The sequence below is a fragment of the Muscardinus avellanarius genome, assembly GCF_963383645.1.
Source record: "Muscardinus avellanarius genome assembly, chromosome: 1".
Lineage (NCBI taxonomy): Eukaryota > Metazoa > Chordata > Mammalia > Rodentia > Gliridae > Muscardinus > Muscardinus avellanarius.
This window is the reverse complement of record NC_137786.1, coordinates 98333059-98342901: the sequence shown is the minus strand read 5'-3', so window position 1 is coordinate 98342901 and position 9843 is coordinate 98333059. Positions and strand designations below refer to the sequence as shown.

The 9843-nt window shown below is 41.5% G+C and overlaps 2 protein-coding genes across 2 annotated transcripts in view; one reads left to right on the top strand and one right to left on the bottom strand.

Moving 5' to 3' along the window:
• Nucleotides 1-892: 892 nt before the first annotated feature.
• The window catches only part of NREP (neuronal regeneration related protein), a gene marked incomplete at both ends in the record, with an annotated part of 246615 nt that continues 237664 nt past the window's right edge, over nucleotides 893-9843 (top strand). Inside the window, 3 exon segments of the mRNA XM_080709916.1 lie at nucleotides 893-904; nucleotides 1221-1307; nucleotides 1309-1317. Coding sequence (XP_080566042.1) covers nucleotides 893-904; nucleotides 1221-1307; nucleotides 1309-1317 — 108 coding nt within the window.
• LOC308270555 (ubiquitin-conjugating enzyme E2 Z-like) overlaps nucleotides 5326-9843 on the bottom strand; it is a gene marked incomplete at both ends in the record, with an annotated part of 50497 nt that continues 45979 nt past the window's right edge. The window contains one exon of the mRNA XM_080706475.1: nucleotides 5326-5812. Coding sequence (XP_080562601.1) covers nucleotides 5326-5812 — 487 coding nt within the window. The remainder of the gene's footprint in view (nucleotides 5813-9843) is intronic.

Sequence of the window (9843 nt, the reverse complement as noted above, 5' to 3'; positions counted from 1 at the left end):
CTAAAAGGATGGGCAGATTAATTTGTAAAGGAATGATATACATTGGTTTAGCTAAACAGATGTACACAAGCAGCAAGAGGAGATGTGGAGTTAACGAAATGTTGGCAAAAAATCTATTCAACAATGAGTTCTTAAGATAAATGTGGCTCACTCTAATAATTGCAGGTGATATTACAGATGGTTCCCAATTTACCATGGAATTGTGTCCTGATAAACTCATTGCAAGCTGAAAATATCATGAGTTGAAACATATTGAATACACCTAACCCATGGAACATCATAGACCTGCATACCTTAATCATCTGAGAACACTCACATTAGCTTGCAGCTGGGCAAAATCATCAAACACAAAACCCAGAGTGTAATAAAATGTTTAATACCTCGTGTAATTTATTTATTTTTATTTTTATTTTATTTTATTTTTTTCAGAACTGGGGATTGAACCCAGGGGCATTCTACCTCCAAGCTTTACTCCCAGCCCTATTTTTTATTCTTTATTTTGAAACAGGGCCTCACTGAGTCACAAAGGGCCTCACTAAGTAGCTGAGGCTGACCTTGAACCCGTGATCCTCCTGTCTCAGCCTCCCAAGTACTGGGATTAAAAATGTGCGCCACCACGCCTGGTACCTCATGTAATTTATTGAATACTTTTCTGAAGGTAAAAAACAGAATAATTGCATGGATACACTTTTGCACCATTTTATAAAATCAAAATATCTTAAGTTAAATGACCCCATCATTTGGGGGCCATCTATAACTATTTTTTGGGAAAAAATAACAGGAATGAATCAGTTCTATTTCAGTTCAGCATTTTGATGTGAGATTTTAAGCAGCTGTGATTTCAAGTTGAATAGGTTAAGAAACAAAAAATGTGGTACTTGAAATTTTTAGCATGATTATCTGTGTATGTGAATATTGATTGTAACATGTGCATGTTTTTTAGTATAAACATTTTCCTTCTCAACACTTTTCTTAAAACCACACCCCTTTCTAAAATATCCTGCATACCCCAAGTTAATCTCTAGGCTTCCTGAAAGAGTCTCCATTTTCATAACTGATCTGGTACCCTGGGAAGTCTGTGTCCTTTGTGGGGATTTTAGAAATGGGATTAAAGCCCATTTTCCCCTTCTCTAAAATGTGAAGCTGTAAGATGTGGTACTTGCTGGGAGGGGGTTAGCACTCATGTTTCCTACCATGTGGCTTGGTTTGCATAATCAAAGAAAAATGAAACACGAGCCCAGAAAAGCAGGATGACAGTGAGAGTCCTTGGTTTTAATTGTTCTCAGGTTCATTGCCAGATTTCTGTTCTTGAATTGTGTAAGATACCCTGCTATCCTGATTTCCCCTTTTCAATTAAGGGAGTTCAAGTTGTATTTCCCTCACATGTAACCTAGTGATTCCCGACTAATGCACTCATCCCGACTACTGCCTACTATATGTCCTTCCACTAATTCAGGCTCTTCATCCTACTTCCTGAACTCCACTTGTGTTCCTTCCTCCATACTTCTGCATCGTGGTAACTATCGTTCTCTGCTCTATGGAAGCCCTCTCTCTACTAGCATCCAGCCTAAGTCCCACTTTTATGGTACATCTTTACCTGAAGACCTCAGCCCTAAGCAGCCTCTCTATCTTCAGAACTTGTCTACCCTTTGTTTTCCACATGTGCTTACTGGCACTTTCTTTTTCCCCAATCTAGACCTTAAAGTCCTCAAGTGTTGAAACAATATATCTTCTATTGTTTCTCTTCAGTACCTTCAATATATTTGTTCAGTTCTGATAAAAATGCTGTTTTCTACCACTATTTTATAGGTATAAAATAATTTTTTAAATATATTAGATAATATTCTTAAATATATAACTCATTTTAGCTGAATAATAATTTTAGGAGTAGGTTAAATAGTTCTTATAGTAGTCAGTTTTATAGAGAGGTAGTATGGTGTGATATTTGTATACCCTCTTTGTCAGGGAGGATGTATTTTAGCAAACTGGGCTGCTAACTTAATTGATGTCACACAAGCTTGTTGTAGAACAGCTGTGGAAACCAAGCATTCCTGGCATTTTATATTTTATCACTTGCATCCATGTCGTGCTTCTAGCCCAGTTTTATCCTCAGCATTTTTCAAACAATGGCAGGTCAATTGTCTCAGGCTACAGAGATACTGCAGGCCATTCTCATGTCACTGTGTTTCCATCAGTCCCTGAATTGTCTGCTGAACTCAGCCCTATGTTTTCATACACATTTGTTTGAGGGGAACACCAGTTGTCTTCTAAGTTGTGTAAATGTAGCAGCCACTTTGGAAAACAATATGGAGGATCCTCAGAAGAATGGGAACAAACCTATATATAATCCAACAATACCTTTCTGGGTATCTACCAGAATAGAACCCAAAATACGAAAGTAATACACGGGCATCTATGTTCATAGCCACACAATTCACAATTGCCAAATTATGGAACCAACCAAGATGTCCACCAGCAGATGAATGGGTTACAAAGCTATGTGATATATACACAATAGAATTTTACTCCACCATAAAGAATAACACAATTACATCATTTACAGGGAAATAGATGGAACTGGAGAACATTATTCTAAGTGAGATCAGTCAGTCACAAAAAGTAAAAAATCTGATGCTCTTCCTAAAATGCAGAAGCTGGGGAGAAAAAGTGTCACAGGAGGAACTCTAGATGAGGAAGGAGAAACACTGATGAGCAAATAAGGTAACCTGAGGGGGATGGAGTGGGGAAGAGGGAAATTCCCTAATGCACATGTTGTACATTCATAAACATATCAAAGTCACTCACTAAGCCAAACATGAGAAAGAGGGAGTGGGAGGGAATGGGGTGGGAATTGGGTAAGGGCTAGTTTGGGTGATGTGTGCATGAATGCCTCTACCATCTTGTGCTCCATTAAGATGTACAACTACAATGCACCAAGAAAAAAAATTTTTTTTTTAAATGTAGCATCCAGCATAGATTTTCCTTGCTTTCTTGGAGGCAAGACCGACTCTATCACATTAAAACATTTTGATAGCCATTAAGGGTAATAGCTCTTGAGCAGGCCTGAAACAGTTGGCAGAAATGAAGACCAAGCAATGTGGGCACCAGTGCACACTCACCACAGGAGAGTAGAGCTGCACGCTCAGGGGCCACAGTGTTCACATGTGTATATTAACTCCCGCTCTCCGTGTGTCTACTGGAGCACTCAGAGCATGGGAAATATTCATTAGATAACTGAAAAGGAGTAAAAACATACACTGATATAGGTATATGTGCTTTGGGGAATATTTTTGAAACAAAGTGCTTTCTAACAAATTAGGAGCTTATGGAATGGCATTCAACCTGATGACTTAGAACAAGAATAAATTAAATGTAAATAAATAGCCAATACTTATACTTTTTTTTTTTTTTTTTTGGTGGTACTAGGGTTCCTGGAAGCCCTTCTACCTCCGGGGTATACTCCCAAACACCTATTTTATACATTTTTTTATTTTTTATTTTTTATTTTTTTATTTTTTTTTGCCAAAACAAACTTTATTGTACCAAAAAGAAAAAAAAAAGAAAACTTCATTTATGTACAGTAAGTTACATCTCTTTGACTCCTGTGCATATATTTCCTCAACTCAAGATTAGGGCGTTAAGTCAGGCCACAATGCCAGACAAGCTCTGCCCCATGGCAGGGCCAAGGAGAAGATTGTTACTTCAAAGTGGGAACACTTAGATGGATAAGACAACACTGGGCCCACAGGCCAAGGGCATTCTTCTCGCCCTGGACTACTAGCTCTGGGAATGGAAGAGGGTCATTGGAAGTAGGGTCCCTTTTTGAGTCTCCCTGTCAAGAAACCCAGCCTTCGTGTATCCAATATAAACTTCACCCCAAGCACACCACTCCTGCCACAGCTCCTCTGCATCAAGTCGGACCTTCTCCTTGTGCCCTATTCCCCCCTCAGTCCTCCCTGGGGAGCCCCACGATCCGATCCACAAAGCAGAGACCTTAGCAGCAGGCAAAGCAGGTACACCTTATCCTCTCCCTTCTGCATGGCTGGACACTGACTGCGCCCTGGTCACAGGGATCAACACCCACAATAGCAAGAATCTGGAAATAGAGGGAGAATACATCAAAGGGGAAGGATGGAGTCCCTCAATGCCCAGTATTACAGGGCACCTAAAGCACATTTTTCTGAGCTGACCAGATAAAGGATCACTGCAGCTAAATACAGATAAAAGAAGCAACACAGCCAGGCAAGCACCCATCAGAGCCAGCAACAGAGCAGCTGGGGAGGGGGAGGGTTCGCAGTTCCAGCCCCAACCCCCTTCTGCCCCCTTCTGGCTACCCCTTGTTCCCCCCAAATCCCTGGGGTTGAAGTGAGGAGGGGGACTACAGGCTGGGCTGAAAATACACAGGTCAGCCAAACAAAATACAGTAAGGAGTAGCATCGGTCTCCCTCAGTACCCCACCCCCAAAAGAAATACCCTCATTGTTACTAGTACTTATGAAAATCTGTAAGAGACTATTCTATGTAGTGGCTCTAATCTTATACACACTGCAGCTGCCTGTGTCGGGAACTTTTCAAATCAGTGATTGCGGGAACACGTAGTACTTTCGGCTTAACGGTGCCTATGTAGGCTTCTCCAAGACCTGGCTTGGTCCCGGTCCCGGTCCCGGTCCCGGTCCCGTTTACCTTCTGTCTGAAACCTAAAGGGTGAGGGGATGAGGGCGAGGGAGAAAGGTGCTCAGGTGCTAGGTAAAGCTTACTGGTCAGCAGTCCAGACGCCACCGCTGTTCCTTCTCTTTGGTCTGTCTAGAACAGTGACTATAAATTAGGAAAAAACCAAAATTATGCTGGCCTGTGAGAAATAACAGGAGGGAACACAAGGAGGAAAAGGACAATGGGAAGCCCTGCTTCAAGACTGAAGACAGAGACAACCACCCAGACTGCTGAAGGGTCACAGACTCCCCTTGCCCCAAGCTTCTTCCAGACGCCCCACACATCACTTGGGCACACTCCCCCTTGGAACTGTCATGTGTCTTCTCCTCTACCTAGGAGCTGGCCCTGCAGAGGTGTGTTGGTTGTTTTGTTTTGCCAGAGGCCCTCGCCCTACGTGTTCTGGGATGACCGCAGCCCCAGGTGCTCCGGCACCAAGGAGGTCAGATCGGAACAGGCCCTGCTCCCACACCCTGGGATCTGAGCTTGGTTGCTTCTTGCCATCTTGCAGGATGACGTCACGTTTGGAGGGAGATACACTGGGCCTCTCCATCCCTGGGATGGGGGAAAGGGACTCTGCTGGGACTCTTGAGTTGGAGGAGGGAGAGGGAAGCAGGGTCTAAACCCTCAAGCTCCCGTGCAGGTCTGTCTCTGTCCCAGACAAGCTGCTATCAGAGTCCATTTCCGCGTTCTCATTATGGAGCCTCTCCAGCACTTTCTGCCGAATCAGTCCCAGGTGCATCAAGAGGGACTGGTAGTCAAAGTGGCCCCGCTTCTCTCCAAAAGGATCCTGCATGGTCTGGCCTTGAAGGTGCAGGTGATCTTTGCAGGCCACCTCATAGAAATCATAATACTCCAGGAAGGACTTCTCCATCACTTCTCGTAGGGGTTCAGGACAGGGACACTTTCCTTCCATCATGTCACAGACTGCAACTCTGATGGTCTCATGCCGGATACATTCATTGTAGTTTTTGCTGTCTCCTGGATGTCTCTCCTGTTCAAAGCCAGGCTCACTGTGGTAGGGGTTCTCAGTCATCAGGGACTGGATAGAGATGAGCACAGAAGAGATGCTCTGGGCTGGACTCCACGCAGGGCCCGTCCATGTACTTGGATATGTCAACGGTATCAGGTACGACGAACATTTCTGGAGGAGGCTCCTTATAAATGGACATGATATCCCGCTTGATTCGGAGTAGACACTGCGGTGCGGTCCGCTCGCCGTCCCAGTCGGAGCTCAGTGTGGGGTCCCAGTGGCTGAGTAACGCGGCCCCATGGGCCCAGTTTTTTTTTTTTTAAACAGGGTCTCTTAAGCCAGCACAGCTGGCTTCAAACCTGCACGATCCTCCTGTCTCCTCCTCCCAAGTGCGGGGATTACAAGCGTGCGCCACCACACCAGCCCTACATTTTTTGGTAAATATAAGTGAAAGACTTAAGGTGCAGGGCTTTGATTTAGGCTTGTGAAAAGAAATGAGAGATCCCTATAGGTGAAAAACTAGATTACAAAACTAATAGACCACAAGTCAGAATACCAGGGCAGTTATAAGACTAAACTGAAATGTTAGTTAATTGTTATTCTAGTTAATGAAGACAGCAAAATAGAGTGAGGCCCTACAGTAAGCAGCATTGGGGAAGAGAAAAAAATCAGAAAAGTTTGGGTCCCAGGTGTTAGCCGACTCAGAATTGCTTTCTCAGGATGCAAGGGTTTTGAGGACCAAAAAGTGTGCCTCAGTGAATATCCCAACAGGCCTCTTTTCTGGTCAAATGACTCCGGAATTTATATTATTTATAAATAGCTTTTGATAGTTCAGAAAATATAGAAGAAGGGTTTTTTCTCAAAAATGCTAATACTTGCAAATGTTACATGTGGATAAGAGCACGCATCATGGGTCCTATGGGTTTTATCTTAATAAAAAGTTGCAACCATGAAAAGAAAGAAAGAAAGGTAGCACATTTGCCACACAGTGAAAATTATAAATTAAGATTTCAGCTTCTGGCACTGCAAGATCAGAAGAAATGCTGAGGGCTATATTTTTGAGAAAGGAGTACAGTCAAATACAGAAGGAGATGTCTCTTTTCCTGTTGTGCCCCTGAGATGACTGCATGAAATTGCCACAACCTAGTTAATTTGTAGTGACTGCATCATTCTTCCTGCAGTGGGGCCAGCTCCACAGTGTGGCCACGCATGGCCCTGCCCTCAGAAGGGGCCCCGTGATTGCTTTAATACTCTGCTCTTGCCATCTTAAAATTGTTCATAATTTTGTCTTTGCCCGTATGTTTTGTAATGGAGTTCTATGAGACAAGGAACAGGCCCACGAGCAAAAGAGCCTCTCCAGGTGTGGGTGTCACCGATTCAGAGCACTGGCATGGGCAGTGTATGCGTTGAGCATCTAGCCTGGCGCACATGTGCCCGGGACAGTGTGGGGCTCCGAAGGTGGGGTGGGCAACTGGGGTAAGGACTTGGGTCTAGATTGGCAATGACAGTAGTCATGGCCCTGAGAAGAGGAGGGGATGGTACTGGGGCAGCATTATGATCTACGTTATGACTTGGACTTGGGGTTTGTCTTAGGAGCTGATCCCTATGGGTCATGCCTGAGCCCTAATATAGAAAGTATTAAGGCAGTGTATTTTATCAGCAAAAATGTAATGCAATCATATACATGGACATTGTAATAAAGGCTATCAGGAGGTAATAGAAATTCTTGAGTTTAGAATCTCTGTATTTGAAAGCTGCTATACTACTGTTGAAAAACATTCACAGACTTTGAGAAACTAATTTTTTTTTTCAGTACTGGGGATGAAACCCAGGGACATTCTACCTTTGAATGACACCCCAAGCTCTATTTTTTATTCTTTATTTTGAAACAGGATCTCACTGAGTTGCAAAGGGCCTCACTAAGTAGTTGAGACTGTCCGCGAACCGTGATCCTCCCATCTCAGATTCCCAAATGCTGGGATTACAAGTGTGCACCATTTGTAATGGAGAGAAACTAAATGTAAATGTCACATTCAGTTGAAAAAATTCAAATTGTCACATAAAGCTTCATATGGACTAATTAGTGATGAGAAAGATGATTCTAATTTAGTTTTTTATATCATTGAACATAAAATGATAAACTATATGAGCAGATGTTTTGAGTTGTTTGCAAATTAATGACATATTTTTAAAATTTCTGTTACGACCTTTATTTTAGGAAATGTTAGAAATACTAAACTGCCATTATACATATAGTTAATTTACATGTAAAATTAAATTCAGCTGGGCATGGTTGTACATGCTGCAATCCCAGTACTTGGGAGGCTGAGACAGGAGGATTGCAGGTTTTGTCAACTTCAACAACTTAGTGAGGTCTTCTGCAACTTAGTAAGACCCTATCTATACTAATAAGAATAAAATAATAGGGTTTGAGGTATAGCTTGGAGGTAGAATGCTCCTGAGTGCAATCCCTAGTATTGCAAAGAAAAAAAGTATTATAGACTTGCATAAAACTGATTTGTATGATGAAATAAAACTTTTTACAAAAAATTTTCTGTAAACATCATGGGATCTAGATGTACTAAAATTTATATTTCAAAACAATGTATGAGTGATTTATCCTATTGTTGACACAGCCTATTAAATACTCATAACACCTCTAGTAACAGTTACATAAGCAGAAAGATCTTTCTCAAAATTAAATATTACAAGAAATATTTGTGATTTATTTGCCAAGAGCAAGTGATATTACTTTAGTATCAATTAAAAGTGAAGTATTCTGATGTCCTAATAAATAAATTTGAAGCAAAATGAGCCCCAAATTCTTATGATCAATCAATATATCACATTAATAATTATGATTATCATATTATATAAATTTGTGTACCAGTAGGTATCTATTCTTTAAGTATGTTGTGACTCATGCTACTGGATAGAAAAGGTTGAAGAAACCAGAGCCTGCCTTTTTAAGAGACAATATTGGCTCACTTTGTTTTGAGTCTCTTTGATGGCTGACCTCTCTTTTCAACATTCTCTCCTCTATACTAGATTCAAGTACTTGGATTTATGCTCGTCTCCTTAGCCCTGTCCTCAACCGCTTTCTACTCCTATCCCCATAGGACATAGGAGAGGAAACTGGAAGACAGATGCTGCCAAGCTTGCTCTAGTAAATGCAGCAGTTGGGAGAGTCTTCACTTTGAACCCAAACCATCTATTTTGATGCAGTGGGTTAGAGATGGCAGAATATTTTGATCTGAAATTTTGGAACTATATGGCTTTACCCTTAAATATAGACCATCTAGTCCTTTCCAATACCTATACTCCATTGTAATATATATATTACTGGGGATGGAATCCAGGGGCATTCTACCTCTGAGCTACACCCCAGCCCCATTATTTAGTCTTTTTATTTTTGAAACAGGGTCTCACTGAGTTGCGAAGGGCCTTACTAAGTAGCTGAGGCTGTCTATGAACTGCGATCCTCTGGTCTCAGCCTCCTGAATGCTGGGATTACAAATGTGTGCCACCTCACCTGGATTGTAATAGAATTTTAATCTATTTTTGTTGTTGTTGTTGTTGTTGTTGTTTATGTCACATGGCTTCCTAAAATAAAGACTACACTTCTCAGTCTCCTTTGCAGCTAAGCATGTTGGTGCTCAGTCTGATCAGTGGGAATATCTGAGACCTCAGCAGTATCACATAAATTTAGCAACAGCAGAGAGGAGATACACAGTTTTTGCCCTTTCCTCCAGGATTCTGCTTGAAATATAAATGTGCTGCTAGAAATATAACTTAGCAGAAGTATAAAAAGTGGCAGGGCAAAAGTTAGACTCTGTCTTATCATCTGTCCGTAGAATATGATTTTATGATTTAGGAAACAGGACTCATTCCCCAAGTCCTTTACTGCCAGATGCAGGAAAACTATAATGATAAATATGCAAATATGTATTGATTATTATGCAAGTGACATTATCCTAGAGTTGTATAATGTCCATTGTGTGTAACAAATCATAGCTTCTTGTTTTAGAAGGAGCCTGAGTTCCCTAGGAACTTATGGAACAAAGTTATAATATCTCCCATAGATTACCTACATCTGGACTTGTGTGTGGGGGATAAACAATTTTTTTCACTTAAGCTAATTTTATTTTGGGTTTGTTATTTGAA